This window comes from Podarcis vaucheri, assembly GCF_965113315.1.
Source record: "Podarcis vaucheri genome assembly, chromosome: 15".
NCBI lineage: Eukaryota > Metazoa > Chordata > Lepidosauria > Squamata > Lacertidae > Podarcis > Podarcis vaucheri.
The window spans coordinates 36,458,273-36,475,494 of NC_138753.1; the positions used below are offsets into that span (position 1 = coordinate 36,458,273).

The 17,222-nt window shown below is 46.9% G+C and overlaps 1 protein-coding gene across 1 annotated transcript; it reads right to left on the reverse strand.

The window, feature by feature from the left end:
* Positions 1-3,956: 3,956 nt before the first annotated feature.
* On the reverse strand, positions 3,957-16,506 carry PLPBP (pyridoxal phosphate binding protein). Its single transcript, XM_082200654.1, has 8 exons — positions 16,362-16,506; positions 13,941-14,048; positions 12,227-12,262; positions 11,627-11,702; positions 10,530-10,664; positions 8,513-8,655; positions 8,318-8,416; positions 3,957-6,073 (listed from the first exon to the last, which is right to left on the reverse strand). Exons 1-8 carry the CDS (start codon positions 16,455-16,457, stop codon positions 5,936-5,938), a joined length of 831 nt encoding a protein of 276 aa, XP_082056780.1. The 5' UTR covers positions 16,458-16,506; the 3' UTR covers positions 3,957-5,935.
* Positions 16,507-17,222: the final 716 nt, after the last annotated feature.

Consider the following 17,222-nt stretch of genomic DNA (forward strand, 5'->3'; position numbering starts at 1 on the left):
CCTGAGGATCCATGTGGACCCATACTTTTTAACCACGTTTTTGCACCATTGCAGCCCCAGGCAACAGTGGGTGCGTGATTTTTTTTGGGGGGGGGGACAGGCTGTAGTCATGGACATGCTATGTGCTCTGATGGGGAATTTTGGCTGACCCAATGCAAAGATCCTGAGGATCCATGTGGATCCATGCTTTGTAACCATGTTTTTGCACCATTGCAGCCCCAGGCAACAGTAGGTGCGTGATTTTTTTTTTTGGGGGGGACAGGCTGTAGCCATGGACAAGCTATGTGCTCTGATGGTGAATTTTGGCTGACCCAATGCAAAGATCCTGAGGATCCATGTGGACCCATACTTTTTAACCACGTTTTTGCACCATTGCAGCCCCAGGCAACAGTGGGTGCGTGATTTTTTTTTTTGGGGGGGACAGGCTGTAGCCATGGACATGCTATGTGCTCTGATGGTGAATTTTGGCTGACCCAATGCAAAGATCCTGAGGATCCATGTGGATCCATGCTTTGTAACCACGTTTTTGCACCATTGCAGCCCCAGGCAACAGTGGGTACGTGATTTTTTTTGGGGGGGGCAGGCTGTAGCCATGGACATGCTGTGTGCTCTGATGGTGAATTTGGGGTGACCCAATGCAAAGATCCTGAGGATGCATGTGGATCCATGCTTTGTAACCACATTTTAAGTGGGGAGGGAAGGAAAAACACAGAAGGCTAAGAATGCAGGAGAGGGCTATAACGTGAGGAAAGGAAGGCAAAAGTTTCCCCCCACCCACCCGCACAAGCCAGCCAGCGTGTGCTCTCTCTCTCTCTCTCTCTCCCTCTTTAAATGGAAGAAAGCATATTTGAATGCTGTGTGTCTCCAAAAACAAAAAGCAGGAAGTCAAATCAGAATTTTAAGCCGAACCTGTAATCTCTCTTCCCTTCACAAACATTGTTCCTCCGGAGCAGGGAGAGGATAGAAGGAAGGACGCTCTGCTTCCCCCTCAACTTGCCTGGAGGGGAGGGGCTTCCCCTGCTCTTTGTTCCGTTTGAGCAAACACAGTAACGAAACAGAGAGGGCGGGCAGTAAGACCCTGAGGCAGAATGCAGGAAAGCTGCCACTTCCTCTCTTCAGGCTTCCCTTCTCCCTGAAGCGCGGTTTGATTTTTGCCTCATTTTTCGGCTCCAGGGACCACACATTCGCTCCATAACACGCACAGACATTTCCCCTTCCTTTTTAGGAGAAAAAATCTGCGTGTTATAGAGCGAAAAATACGGTAATCTAAAACACTGCCTCCACCAAGTTGCTATTGGTTGGTTGTTGGCACCTGTCTGTCTTGGGAGACAATGCAAGCTAAATTTGACTGGAACCAGGCTAAAACCAGACTGATGGGGCAGAAGCACTTCTCTCAGCAGGGGTCCCTTGGCTTAGGAGAGACGCTATATGGGTGGGTATTCCAGCACTTTCAAAAGGCAGCCCTTCAAAGCCGTGGGTGGGAGAAGCATGTAAACCTTCTCTAGCTGGGACTTTAAAAGAATCTGAGGCTTTTTCTAATCCTTGCTTCTCTTGCAAGGCAGGCATTATCAAGTCCCCAAAAGTCACTTTGGGGCCTGAGGCCAGCAAACCTTGTCCTCACTTCTGCTCATTTGCTGCAATATTTCAGAGTTACCGTATTTTTTGCACCATAACACTCACTTTTTTCCTCCTAAAAAGTAAGGGGAAATGTCTGTGTGTGTTATGGAGGGAATGCCTACGGGTGGCATGCCTACGGATTTTCCTCCTCTAAAAACTACGTGCGTGTTATGGTCGGGTGCGTGTTATAGAGCGAAAAATACGGTAGTTGTTCTGTGGGCAACCTGGTTACGACACCACATTCTTTGCATCTTACGTTCTGGTTGGAGGCATCAGCTGTGGGCTTTTCAAAGCTGAGATTTGAAGAGTAGCTGGGAGTGGAACTTACTACTTCAAGCCACTGGCAGGACAGCTAGGACTTTGCACTTTCAGCTTGGCCTGTGGATTATATAACACACTGAAGAAACAGTTCGTTCCACGCATCATTAACAAAGGGTGCACTGAAGTCTTGGATTAAAAGAATAACTTGAAGAGTCTTTGCTTTCCATTTGGCCAGCATATGTGAAAAAGCTGGAACAGAAATGTAGTGCAAGGTGAGATATTAATTGCACCTTTACAAGCTCCGCCTGTCAAAAAACGTGTTTGTGTCGACTATAAGTCACAATGACCTCCAAGGCAGATGGAAGAATGGATAACTGAGCACTTCCACTTTTGCTGCATTTTAAAAGGACAGACTAGGAAGCAAAAAGAATGTACTGGTCAGTCTTGAGATGTTACTTTTCGTCCAGCTCCCTTCTCTTCTGTAGCAAATTCCCATACAAGCCCATCTTTTCCTAACCTAAATGTTGGGTCCAATTATCCTTTGGGAAGTTAGGAAACTCTGCCACCTAGTGTCCAGTTTATGAGCAACTCTGTCCTACTCCCTGAAAGTCTGACAAGACGGGGCGGCTACTCTGTAGTTCCCCAGATGTTGTTGGACTCTGCCTTTGGCTGCAGTCAGCATGACAAACTGTCAGGGGAGATGGAAGCTGTAGTCCAGGAACATCTGGAGGGTCACAGGCTAGCCACCTTCTTAAGATTATTAGGCTTTACGCGCACAAACTTTGTATTTATCGTTTGAGCGTGTTCAAGACTGAGAAGGTGGGACACCATACAAACAGGCATAGGCTAGCAAAATATGTACTCTTATTTCAATGCTTTTCCGCTAATACAGAGGGAGCCAACGGAGTGCCCTCTGAATTTTGCTGGACCACAACTCCCATCAACAACAACTATGCTTGCAACAAAAAGAGCAACAACCCAATACCCACCCTGCAAAAAAACACATTTTAAAAGGGCATAGGATGTCAATCAAATCAACCAAAGGCCTGGTTAAAAAGGAACACTTTGGCCTGCTGCCTAAAGGTTTATAATGAAGGCGCCAGGTGAACTTTCCTGGGGAGAGCATTCCACAGACGGGGAGCCACGGCAGCAAAGGCCAGTTCTCGTGTTGTACAAGTGTGTCGTTCTTCTGTTTTCAGCAACACTGAAGATGGCAAACCGATGTACAGTGGTGCCCCGCAAGACGAACGCCTCGTGAGATGAAAAACTTGCAAGACGAAAGTTTTTTTTGTTTTCGAGTTGCTTCGCAAGACGAATTTCCCTATGGGCTTGCTTTGCAAAACGAAGCTTGCCCTGCAAGCTCCGGGGATAGCGGAAAGCGCAGCGCGTCTTCCCCGCTGTCCCTGGACCTCTTTTGAAGCAAGGGGCGGCAAGGGGGAGAAGCGATCCTCTCCTCTCCGCCCCTTGCTTCAAAAGAGGGGACAGAGCGGTGCTTCCCCTCTGTCCCCGGACGGTCTCCATAGGAACGCATTGATTGATTTTCAATGCATTCCTATGGGAAACTGTGCTTCGCAAGAAGAAAAACTCGCAAGAAGAAAAAACTTGCGGAACGAATTTATTTCGTCTTGCGAGGCACCACTGTACACTCACCCCCACCAGACTGCTTTCTCTGAGGTGCACCCCACCACTTCCGCTCCCACAATGCTTTGCACTCTCCTTACTGCACATGACCTCATTTGAGAGCAGAACCCTTTCTCTCTTACGCAGCCCTCTCTTCTTCACCGGCTGCTGACCACTAGAGCCTCCTGCCGCTCGTTGCCAGACCAAATGGACCGGGTCCTGCTGCAAGATGGGTCCCCCAGGGTCCAGCGCAAAAGCAGCCTGGAGAGCATTCAGACCAGAGCAGGGTGGTCCGTTTTAGAACAGCTACATATTTTGAGCTGGACACCCGCCATCCCTCCAGAACAAGAGCTTCTTGGCCTTCAAAGGGCAATAAAATCTGAGCAGCCAAGCACAAACCCACCGGCACTGTTCTTTCCTCCCCCCCTTTGCAATTCACAACACCAAGAACAAAAGAAGAAGAAAAAATAACATCTTTAATAGCTTAGTAACTGGCACAGATGGTACAGTATTCTGATCCACAACTGGTTTTATTTCTTAACACACATGAAAACACTGCACTGCGGAGCTCGGGGCGGGAGGGAAGAAGTTTGGGCTGCATTTAGCATTGCACCTACGTAGTGGGACACTAAGTGGGCTGGGTGTTTGTTCTTTGCAGTGACATTCAGTGTCCAGGGCGAAAAAAACCAAGTCCCACTGCTTTGAGCATAGGAAACTGGCTTATATTAGGTGACGCCACTGGTTCAGCTAGCTCACTGGAGCCAAGATTGGCAGCAGCTTCCTAGGGTCTCAGGTATGCTATCCATCCATAGCTTGCTTTTGCTTTAAGTGGAAACGCCAAGGCTTTAACCTGGCACGTTCTGCATGTCAAGCATGTGTGCTAGCACTGAACTATGGTACCTGAGCCAAAGACGCACCGCTGGAGTAACCCAAAGACACACCAAACTCCCAAGCTATTAGGGAAAAGAGGACCGGGGGGAGGGTATATTTCTACTGGGGACTAAAGTCATTTGTAGCAGCAGACTGGGCCTTGAAGTAGATTGTCAACATGTGAGTTACAAAACAAGATTTCACTGTAAACATTTTCACCGATTGGGGATGCTGCAGAGGAGAGATGAATACTTAGTGAAGCAAGAGTGATGGCTGCTTTAAATGAACCTTAAGATATGTACAGTGGGGAAACAACTCATTACTTTCTGCCACTTGGGACCCAGCATCTGGGATAAGGATGCTTTGCATTAAAATTTGGGAGTTCACCATTTGCCCAGGGTAACCGTTTCTTCACACATGTGCTACTTGCCGGCTCGCTGCTCAAGCTGTCCTCCCACACCCACCCACGCCCAGGCGAGTGTGTGAATGACTGCTTGGAGTTAAGGTTTAGTTTGGCCTTCTGTCCGAGACTGCTCTACTCTGCAGTATTGCCTTTCCTCCGGGGCAGGTGGGGTTTAGGGAGTGTGGGAACGGGCATTTCAAGGAACTTTCCAGGCCCGACAGCCTCTCGGTCTCCCACATGAGGTAGGTCAGCCCCGTTTTTCTCATATAGGGGACACAGGCACAGTATGGTTAAGTGACTTGGCCAAGATCACACAGCAAGTCAGCAGCAGAGTCAGGGAATTTCCCGGCTTTGGCTAGCAGAACATACTGCTTTTACCTAGCAGAACTACTCCAACCATCAATTTTCCAGAGGAGGGGAGGGGGGGAAAGGGACATTTTATATTGTGAGAGAGAAAGCGATATGCAGTCGACTATCAAAACTCGTAGCAGCAGTCTTCGGAGGATGAGTACAACCTAAAAAAAGAGAAATCTTCCCAACCTGTGGCTCAAAAGCTGCCAGTAGCTTAAGCTTGCAAGTGCACCCTGACTCATCTCTTTCCAGTGTAGCAAGCAGCAAACCGCCCCTGCTGAACAGGTGCTTTTTAGTGTCATTAAAGGGTCTAAGACCTCGACCTCTGATAGGATGCTTGGTGGCACACAACACAGCAGTTTACCCATAAAGCATTTCAGTGGGATGGTGGAGGGGGGCTTAGTCAATGGAGCATGGCCATGGCACCCCCGCAAAGAGGGGTTTCCACCTCTGGGAAACCAAGTTTCCAATTAGAAATGTGTAATGTTCACAGCTGGAAATGTTTCCTGCCCAGACCTAGTAGGGCTTAAGTCAGCTGGTTATCCAGAGCAGCTATCTAAAGTCACTTCAGCTAAGGTACCAAAAGTCACTTGTCAATCACTGGTGCTCCATTTGCTGGTTTCTTTATAGAAAAATTCAATCTCTATGGATATACAATATTAAAATTACATGTGACGAAGTGCCTGCGACGCCCTCTGATTACCTGATGGTGTCCCACAGCTGTCAGCCCAAAGGGAAAGTCAAGTGCATAGTAAGGTCTATCAGAAAGGATTCCCCTCCCTCCACGGAAGGAATCGCTAGGGCCTTCTCCTGTTAGTGCTCTTTCACTGTCAAATTCTCCAGCTGGCCTTTAATCTCCCTCGGGGCTTTGTCGCTGGACGGTTTGTTGGGGTAGTCTCGCTCTCCAAAGATGGTGCTTCCGATCCGAACATTTGTCGATCCAACTTCAATCTGCAAAGCAGCAAAAAAAAAAAAAAAAAAAAGCAGGAGAAAGATCACGGGTGCTTTGGAAGTTGGAACTTTGATCTGAAAGGCCTTGGCTGTCCCATTTGTAAATTAGTAAACAAACCAATCCCTGTGTTGCAAAATATGAGTAAGCAATATCAAAAGCAACACGATGACCAGGAACAATTACAATGTGAAAAACTTTATGATAACTCAAAACATCAAAACTAAGAAACTGAAGTCTCTGAAAGTCCTTAAATGAATCACGGTGCCAGACTTTACCCAGCGGAGATCAAACTGTGAAGCTTTGTATAATCAGCAAATGTCCAGTTCTGATGTCCAACTCTGAACTCTGCTGAACAGTGTTTCCGGATAACAACTACTGTTTCGTTGAATTCTTCATCAGCCAATTAGTTCAACACTCATAAGTAGAAAGATATGTAGTTTCTTCATTAACCAATCTTTTTTCAAACAGATATAATATACATAAGAATGAAAAATACTCTGCAACAGTGCTCATGAGATTATGTAGTCCCTGTTCCAGAGTATTTTTCATTCTCATGTATATGTATATATAGACCCAAGAGACCGGTTTATAAAACCCGTTTGCGAATGGATCACACCTGAATAGGGTGGAAAGGGTGAAATGGCTGCTGAGCGGCACCGACAACTTTGTTACTTATAAAGTAGCACTCTATGCTCTGGCAGCTAAGAAGATCAGGAGGAAGGAACTAGACAAAATAGCGGTCAACTGCAAAGGAGATTCGGATATTTAATTTGACACATCTTACCTGAGAATCTTCTGCTATTCTATTCTATTTAATGCAACAAATAGTTTTAGTAGCCGTGACCGTGATTTTATTGTATGCCTGTGCCTGATGATTTTTATGGCTATTGTTGTTCTTTTTTTCCTTGTTTTTTCTTTTTGTTCTCCTTCTGAATGATGCCATGGCCTATGGCTGGTGCAACAAAAAATTTAATTGGAATTGGACATAATGGGTCGATGGCAGGATATTGGCTCCTTTTGGAGCTGGATTCTGCGTGGGGAGAAATAACACATGAAGATACTCTGTGGGGTCCTAAAGAGCTGCTGTTTCCCCCCTCCCTTTAGTGACTTTTTCCTGCTTCTGTTTCCCTTTCTAGTCCCTGGAATCTCTGTGGTGGATCCAGGGTGGATTTATTTTGATTTAAATCACTAGTCAGTAAGACTTGATTTAAATCTTTTTTCTTTTTTACAAAAAGACTCATTATTGCTGGTATAATCTTACTATTTACAACATAATTCACACTTTTGAAAACTGCAAAAACAAGCATCTGTGATAATACAGCAGGTACAATCCAATAGTTCTGCTAAGAAAGAACAGACCTTGCCATCTAAAAAGAAGGGAGAAATGGTGTAAATAAATGAGGAAGGACACAAGGCGAAGATGGGGAAAGGAGGAGATGTCAAAGGCTTGGAAGAAGAGGTAAGAGTTCAAGCCAACTGCAAGGAGGGAGAAGTGGGAAAAATTGGGAGGCAGAGCATCCCAGAGAAAGGGACAGTGGGAAAGAAAGGCTGTGTGCACACCATACATTGAAAGCACCCGGTCCCCCCAAAGGATCCTGGGAACTGTAGTTTGTTATGGGTGTTGGGAATGGGGGCTCTGCTATGAGGTAAACTACAGTTTCCAGGATTCTTGATGGCAAGGTTAGGTGCTGAATGTATATTAAATGTATGGTGTGTAAACACTCAAAGACTCGGAAGTGTGAAATAGGTGAAGCTTAGCCAGAACAGAAGTAAAAGCACAGTGGAGATCATGAGAGCAGATAAAGAGAACAAAATGAAGAGAGAAGAACCTTTCATTGGATGAAGGGATTTAAATACAAGAAGTAGCAGCTTCTGTTGGGTTTGGTAAGAAAACAGAAGCCAGGCAAGGGAGCAATGGAAGAGAAATGAAGGCAAAGAGAGACACGTGCAGCATACTTATCACTGCAACCCTGACCATGTCTACTCAGACGTTACGTCCTATTGAATTTAATGGGGCTCACTGCCAAGCCCATGGGTTTATGACGCTGCCTATGAGAAGCAGGGAAGCTGTCCACATGGGAAAACCAAGATTTACTCAAATGTTCCAGCATGAGCTTGGTTGCTCACTCAGAGGGCCAGACACTCTGCTAGGAGGGAGGGAGGGAGGAAGAAGTGAAAGGAGAAAGGCCCCATGATTAGCAACTGCAGAAAAAGAGAAAACAAAAGGCAATAGACTGACTTACTGCATGCTGGAAGTCTGTAGACATCCCCATGCTCAGCTCAACTTTTTCAATGGGGAGATTGAGCTTGTCGCACAACTCCTCCCGCAAGGATATCAACATCTGCAGGGGAGGGAAGACAACGCAATTGAACCTGGCCCTCTCCTTCCTTAAAAGACAAGCTTTGCATACGGGTATTTCCCCCCAGATCAGGAATACCTGGAAGTCAGGGTTGGGCCCCTTACTGAGGTCGTGCCCAAAGCTGCCAATTGTCATTAAGCCCACAAATTCCAGGCTGGGGCACTTCTGGAGGATGTGTGCCACTGTTGTTACCGTTTCTCCAGGCGGCAGCCCATGTTTACCTTTAAAAAGAAAAGCTCATTTGTTAATCATAGCATTTTAAGAGTTGGGAGGGACCACAGGGGTCATCTAGTCCAACCCTCTGAAATGCAGGAATGTTCTGCACAATATGGGGCTTGAACCCACAACCCCGAGATTAAGAGTCTCATGCTCTACCAACTGAGCTATCCTGCCTTGTTATACATTGCATTTTTATTGCAACCTCTGGGGGAGGACCACAGCTCAGTGGCGGTGCTTTGCATGCAGAAGGTCCCTGGTTCAGCCCCTGGCATCTTCAAGCAGGGCTGGGAATATCTTGTCTGTAATCCTAGAAAGATACTGCCAGTCATTGAGGGCGATACTGCGCTAGATGCACCAAGGGTGTGAATCAATACAAGGTTCCTCCAAAGTTCAGTCCAACCCTCTGTTCCTCCAAGGAACTCAGGTGATGTATATATAGTTCTTCCTCCCTGACCCTTCTATCCTTCCAGCCACCCTATGAGGTAGGTCAGGCTCAGAAAATCCAATTGGCTTGTTGGTCATTCAAGCAGCTTCATGGTGAATTTGCACCTGTGTCTCCTCTGTTTTGTAGGGACGCGGGTGGCGCTGTGGGCTAAAGCCTCAACGCCTAGGGCTTGCCGATCGAAAGGTCGGCGGTTCGAATCCCCGCGGCGGGGTGCGCTCCCGCTGTTCGGTCCCAGCGCCTGCCCACCTAGCAGTTCGAAAGCACCCCCGGGTGCAAGTAGATAAATAGGTACCGCTTACCAGCGGGAAGGTAAACGGCGTTCCGTGTGCGGCTCTGGCTCGCCAGAGCAGCGATGTCACGCTGGCCACGTGACCCGGAAGTGTCCCCGGACAGCGCTGGCCCCCGGCCAATAAATGTGAGATGGGCGCACAAACCCCACAGTCTGTCAAGACTGGCCCGTTCGGGCAGGGGTACCTTTACCTTTACCTTTTACTCCTCTGTTTTAAGGGACGCGGGTGGCACTGTGGGTTCAACCACAGAGCCTAGGACTTGCCGATCAGAAGGTTGGCGGTTCAAATCCCCGTGACGGGGTGAGCTCCCGTTGCTCGGTCCCTGCACCTGCCAACCTAGCAGTTTGAAAGCACCTCAAAGTGCAAGTAGATAAATAAGTACCGCTCCGGCGGGAAGGTAAACGGTGTTTCCGTCCGCTGCTCAGGTTCGCCAGAAGCGGCTTAGTCATGCTGGTCACATGACCCGGAAGCTGTACGCCGGCTCCCTCGGCCGATAAAACGAGATGAGCGCTGCAACCCCAGAGTCGGCCATGACTGGACCTAATGGTCAGCGGTCCCTTTACCTTTACTCCTCTGTTTTCGTCCAACTCTACACAGTCATACCTCATGTTACGTTTGCTTCATGATACGTTTTTTCAGGTTGCGTCCCGCAATGACCCGGAAGTACCGGAAAGGGTTACTTACAGGGTTTGCTGCTCATGCATGTGCAGAAGCGCTAAATCACACCATGCACCTGCGCAGATACGGCACTTCAGATTGCATGCTTTTCATGTTGCGAACGGGCCAATGGAACGGATCCCATTCACAACCAGAGGTACCACTGTAAACACTGTGCCTTGCTGCCTCCCAGTAGTGAAGGCAGCCTTGCTAGGAAGAATCTAGACCATATCCTGCCTGATCAGGAATCCCAACTGCTCCGAAAGCCAAGTGCATTCAGCTGCCTGTTCCTTTTCTGGATGTCCTGCAAGGCACGCAGAAGCCTCAAAGAGCCCAAAATCACCCTTCCATGCATTCACATGTCATACTTGTGTGCGCATGAAGGACGATCATACAAAGAGAGTGCTGCTCTTTAAAAGAAGGCTGAAATGCAAGCCTGAACCTTTGGCATGTGAGAGGGGAGAACAACATCAAATCTACTTACTATCTTCCCCACTGGTGTTCACTTGCACCATGATCTTTAGCTTCTCCAAAGACCCCTTCTTCTGCCAAGACCCGTTCACTCTGTCCGCCAGTTTTAGGGAATCCACCGTTTCCAGCATAAATAGGTTAGGTACCGCTAGACGACATTTAAAGAAGAATCTGAGCAAATATCCATTGCAGAAAGCATACCAGTTCCATGCAATTTCAGAGTGCGCCATATGCGCTGTACTGCCAAATTAGGGACCCTCGCATAAACTGTACGTTCTCTACCTGAGTAGCACAATGCTCCCTGCACCATACGGCTATATCAGGCAGTACCCCAACACTGGTGAAGGGAGACAGCTGGTCCCGCTTTTGGATAACTGGTTGAACAACAAGTCCTGTTGCTCCCTTACGGTTTCTAGATTATTAATCACCTCTTAACTAATGTTTTCAAAATGTATAATGCAAAACAACATCTTAGAACGGGGAAGAGAGAACAGAAACTGTCTTGTCCTAAACCAAGCAGGAGAAAAGGGCCCTTTGCCCACAGCACATACAAAAAGGAAAGAAATAGCAAAAATAGAAGCTGGTCTCTCAGTCACCTTCTGCCTGATCTTATGAATTAACTAAATAGGTTTATCAATTGAAGGACCAGACATACGAGACACCACTGAAAATTACCACACTGCATTCAGATCCATTAACAGAGCTGTGCAAAATTACAACTCAGGAGGATGAAAGTACAGCTGACCTACTGAAAACTAAGCTAAATCTTATGAAATGGCCACGACTGTGAAACTTAAAAATAAAATAAAAAATAGCGTGCCACATAGTCCAAGTTCATGTTTGCTAACAGCAGCAGCCCCTAGCACCTGGGAAAAATAAATCCCTCCAAGCCCCAATTTCAATTTTTGGAGAAATCACTGGTTCTATGTCCTGCACTGTGCAAATTAACTGCATCTCAAAATCAGGATCTCCTTAAGTAAGAGCTGGTAACAGTAGTGCATTCACTGAAGTAAGCACATTACAACCCCCTCCCCCAATGTACACAAAGGATTTCTTGTTGTCTCCCTGCCCCCCACCCCATAAGTGAGCACAAAAAGAAATTATTATTACCAATGAGTTTGTTGACATTGTTTTTCTGTAGGTGGCCTATGAAATGCCATTTAATCTCTGGACACGAAGAAAGAATCTGAGAACAGAGGGAAGTGAGTAGAATTTGAAATTAATTTTCATGCTAGGCATCCATAGAACACTTGCAAGTGAAGGATGATTTCACTTTTATTTATTTATAACTCAATTTTCAAGGCAAAAAGCCGTCATAAAGTGGCTCATAATAAAGACAAAGGATGGTCCCTGTGTAAGAAGAGAGGGGGAAATCTCATCCAAGGTCCCTCAAATGTTAAAATTATTTTGATGGCAGTTAACACACTTAGTAGCAGTTTGCTGTCAGTGTAAATAACCTCTGCTGGGACAGATTCAGCATATAGGCTGCCATCTGTGCTCGAAAATTATTTCAAATGACTGGGGCTCCGCAACAAAAAGAAGCATCTTGGCCAAGATTATCTGCTATTTATACATAAAGAACTGAACAGCTACAGAAAGGCAAACAGAGAGATTCTTCTCTGAACATGAGCTTACTAGTCAATTTTCTGAAACAAGCCTCTGCCAACTTGACAGAATGAGGATTTTATCTAGCACACAAAATGAACTTACTCTGGAGTCTGATGCCTTTTCTAGAAGTTCTTGGACCTGCAGAAAGTTAAGACAGGGATTAAATTTTGCCAAGTTTGCTCGGCCTCACCTCTAACTCAGCCACCTTGACTTACAAGTGCCTCTGTTCACATGCAATGCTAAACGCCATGGTTTAGTGCAGAGGTGGGGAACTGATGGCTGTCCACATACTGTTGGACTCCATTAGTCCTAGTCAACATGGCCACTAGTCCATGAAAATGGGATTTGTAGTCCAACAACATCTGGACAGCCACAGCTTCTCCAACCTTGGTTTAATGCAGAATGGACTAAGCACAACATTCCTCCCCCATCCTCCTTCCATGTGACCAGGAGGAAGACTTCTGCCACGCTTAGTTTCACAGTAAAAGAATGACGACTCAGTGGTGCATTCAAACAAGGGGTCCTGGTTTAAAACAATGTCAGTTTCATAATCAAAGGCTGGAAGCTGATTTGCTATAAAACTCAGCAGAGTTAATCTTAAAGGAGGATTCTCAGTTCAAACATTAACGCCAAGCCAAGTTTTTGGTTTTTTTAAGTAAAACTAATCTTAGCAGAAGTCCCTCCAAGCTGCAAAGGAGATAGAGAGGAGGAGGAAGAGATGGGGAAGTGAGCCATACGATGTCAAACTATGGGTGACATTACAAGCAAATGTGCAAAGCATTAAGACAGTGAGTTCCAATTACGCCTCAACAGAAGGCAAAAGGGTTAATGAGCAGCGTTTTACAAGAGAGGCAATATCCATTTGTAAAACTGCTAATAGACACTATTCTTGAGTACAAAGTCATGCGTCAGATTGGCAACTGCTCCCACAGTTATTCTGTCCAAGAAACTGCTTCAAACCACATTGATGCCCCTGTATCCAACATTAGTGCAATTATTTCCCCATGTTCACTCATTTGGACTATGCAACTCAAATTAACCAGCCGCAATATAACATTACTGCTGCACAGTGATGAGCAAACTGATATCTGCATGTCTAGCTTACATTTTAAAGACCTCCAGAAGCCATTTTGAAATAAATGAGAATGTAGGAAGGTGGTCAGATCCAGACTTATCTCTGCTATTGTCACAACGTTTCAGGCCTGCCTTCATGACATCAGATTGCACCTTGCTGGTATACATCATGGAAGAGGCTGCCAACAGCCGCGAAAAGGGTGACTTCCAAGCTCACTGGCAAAGGGATTGACAATCGAACCTCCAATATCACATTGCCTTTTTACAAATGATGCGACCGCACTTGGAATACAATTGCCACATCCCTGTAAATCCTGCTGCCTGAGGCAGTTGCCTCACCTTGCCTCATGGGTGAGCCAGGCTTGTCTTCCTCCTTCACAGACACGAAGTGTCCCTTATTTTTCAAAGTTTCAGTTTAGCAAATTTAGGATCATATGAAGAGTGTGATGGATCAGACCACTTAGCCCAGCACTTTGCTCTCAGAGCAGCCAACCTGAGGCCTATGAGAAGCCTGAAAGCACAACCTGAGCGCAGCAGCCTTCTCTCCATTTGCGAATCTTTTAAAGCCACTTAAGTTGTCTCTGTAACGTTTACTCCCCAGCTATGCCACACTTCTCCAGGGTGACGTGGGACTAATGAAATATTTTGTGACCATCTGGTTTGTGAGCATGTCAGCAGCTCCAGGCCTTATTTCCTTCTGGTCCTGAAACCCAAACAATGAGGAAACGGAGAGGACACTCACATAGTTTTCTCCAAAGCTGCGCTGCCCATGGTTGTAGGCCTCAATCACCATTTCTGCTGGCTTCGTTTTACTGACAGCTACAAGGCGAGGCTGTATAGCAGGCAATCCCTGTATTTGCAAAGAAAGAAATGGTCAGTGGCCAAGTGCACGTGGGGATGCTCACAACTCTGTGACTGGAACATGGGAAATATTTATCCCAGGCCAACAGGCACCGATAAGAGATTTCATATTATCTCATATCCATCTTGAACTTTGTTTTTTAAGGGAGACAAGTTCATATGTTCTGTTTTGAGTTAAGGTGGGAAAAACACAAAGGTTCATAAAGATTAACAGACACGTTATAGAATAAGCTTCCATGGATTAATAGTTCACTGCACTGAATACTGAAGTGAGAGGGAGGAAAAATGTTTTAAAACGAGCCTAAATGAGTATGAAATGCAATAAGTATTGACTATGACAACGCGAACACAAAGCTTAAGACAAGCCAAATGACTATCCACAACAGCAGCAACTGACAACACATCCATTTGTGAATCTGCCCTAAGCTGGGCTTCCAACCTCAATTATTTTATTTATAATAAATTCAATTAGAGTAACTTCGAATGCAATCCCATAGCTGCTGCCCTGGGAGTAGGACCCGCTGAACTTAACAGCATTTACATTTCACGGTTCTTAAGGCACGTTGGTTCTGACTTAATGATTCAAAGAGATCCCGAGTCTTGCTTTGTGAACATACAGCAGCCCCATCCACACTTACCTGGAAGAAAGTCCAACTGTATTCAGTGGTGCTTAATCCCTAATAATAATATTTTAATAATATTTATTATTATTATTATTAATCCCTACTTAATTGCTTATAGGAATTTCAGGGATGAGGGCAGATACAGAACAGGACAGGGCTCCTGCACGCTGAGCAGCTGTGTATAAGAGTGAATTTCAGCAGGTATAGCTTGCTGTGCATCAAGTCCCTCTTCTGCACATCTACTGAAAGGTACAGGAGTCCTGTCCTCTCCTCTGCATCCCACCACTTTAGCAGGACTGCATAGGGGACACAGCAGCTCAATGGCAGGGCATCTTTTTCACCTGCAAAGCCCCTGGGCTCATTCCCCAGCATCTCCAGGCAGGGCAAGGAATGTGGAGTGCTGCTGCCAGTCAATCAATTCCATTCAATTCACTGTCTATGGTCAAAGGCCTTCACAAGGAACAACAGAGGGCAAAAAGCAAGACATTTCTTCTATGAGCCTGCAGCGTGATTCTATGATTTACAGCATAAAATTGCCACACGTTAACGTAACACTGCCAGAGCAGATTTAGCTACCAGAGGTGTCATTTGCAAGTGTTTTTGCTTAAGAGTTCAACCATCACTTCCAAGGGGGATCAATCTGACACCTGATGGAGAACATAATTGTTGTAGTAATTCTACTGTCTCAAATATAGAATAAATTTTGATAATTGCACAAGGTAAACATACATACATAGGTATATAAACCACATGTCTAAAATAGTACAGGAGAGCAATCCAAAAGTCATCTTGGCTCTCCTAAATATTTCCTCTGCCTCCTTAATCCTCCTTGCTTGAGAACTCAGATAGCAATCAGGAGAAGTTCCTGAAGGGATTCCTCTCCTATATCTATGAACCTCCTTTGAATTAATTGTCATTGTTTGCCCAGATGCTCTGCATTGAGGGATGTCTGACAGGCATCCTGATGGTCTTATCAAATGCTAATGTTTTGTGTAAACTGTGTTTGGAACTATGCGAAACTTGCTAAATCCTCAGGAATATCACACCTTGGCCTGCCTGAGCCACAGTAACCCCACCTTAGGTGGGATGTAATTTCTGACTGTTTGTAGAAGGGACTGTCCTCCTTCTCCACGCCAAAACGCCATCCCCTTAAAAGAGATGTTTCTTCTTGGTTCTGGGTCTCTCTTCCCTCCTTGCTAGGAGGGGAGGGAACTCTGTTGCAACAGAAAAATATGAAGCTAACCACCCCTGTTTTTCTAGATCACAATCAACATTCATCGTGCATGATATCCACGACCTCCCTGCATGCCTTCCCGTTCCCTGTGTGCTACCCCCAGGCGTCCCCCCTCTATGTATGCCGAGGGCCTTTGCTGAAAAAGCCCTGCGCAAGGGGGGGGGGGGCTGCTGCTGCCAGTCAGTGCAGGAAACACTAGGTTAGGTGGACCCAAATTCTGATTTGGTATAAGGCAGCTGGCTATGCTCCTAAAAAATGGGGGGGGGGGGAAACCCGGTAATAAGTTATTCACGTTAAAAGATACACAGGCTATTAATAACAGCAGCAGCGAGCAACGATCCGCAGGCCACGCCAGGTCTCTCCCACCTGCCGCCTCTCTAGCAGGAACCGCCCGGCCGGCCGCCGCCGCCGCCGCCGCCCCGCTCCCCGCCCTCCCGCCTCGCACCTTGGGCCTGCTGGCCGCCGCCTGCTGCACCCGCTCCTGGACTGCCCTGAGCGCCGGTCCCAGGCCTTCCCCGGCAGCCATCCCCGCTCTCCACATTCCCCAGCCGCGCCGCGGATCTTGGGCCGGGCTTCCGCCACACACGCAGCCGTCCGCAGGCAGCCAATCGCCACTCCAAGCCCTGCTGGGCTGGCCAATGAGAGTCGGAGGTGGGGCCCGGAGGAGGCGGGCTCAGGCCTGCGGGCTGGGCTCGGCCCTCGGCCATTTTGGAGAGGTCGGGGACCCGCAGCTCGGGGCGGCCGAGGGAAAAGTCGCTGCGGGGGAAGGGAAGCGGAGGGGATTCTTTTCTCCCAGAGCGCATGCGCGGAAGGCGCCGCTGGCGCAGTGATCGCAGCACCGAATGCTTCCCAAGAGGAGGGGGTGTTTTTCGAGCAGGAATTCCGGAGGCGTCATGGATCAGTCCAGAACAGAACTCCAAAGGAAGGAATCTTTGGGATTCGGTGCCTGCAGCGCCGTGCACGCACTGGCAGCTGTTTCTGAACCCCCTCACAGGGCTGTTGTGAAGATCTGCATCGCACCAGCTAGTAGGAATACCACTGTCCAGGGATGAAACCCTCCCACCAGAATACTCCATTCCATCCCCTCTTCATTCTTCTTCTCATGAAACCCCACCAGGATACTCCATTCCACCCCCTCTCCATTATTCTTTTCATGAATCCTCACCAGGACACTCCATTCCATCCCCTCTCCATTATTCTTTTCATGAATCCTCACCAGGACACTCCATTCCATCCCCTCTCCATTATTCTTTTCATGAAACCTCACCAGGATACTCCATTCCAACACCCTCTCCATTATTCTTTT

Coding starts and splice junctions, on each gene's coding strand:
- PLPBP (XM_082200654.1), bottom strand. CDS start 16,457: ATGTGGAGAGCGGGGATGGCTGCCGGGGAAGGCCTGGGACCGGCGCTC. Junction 14,049..16,361: donor CGGCGGCCAGCAGGCCCAAG/GTGCGAGGCGGG, acceptor TTGCAAATACAG/GGATTGCCTGCTATACAGCC. Junction 8,417..8,512: donor GGCCCAACCCTGACTTCCAG/GTATTCCTGATC, acceptor CCTCCCCTGCAG/ATGTTGATATCCTTGCGGGA.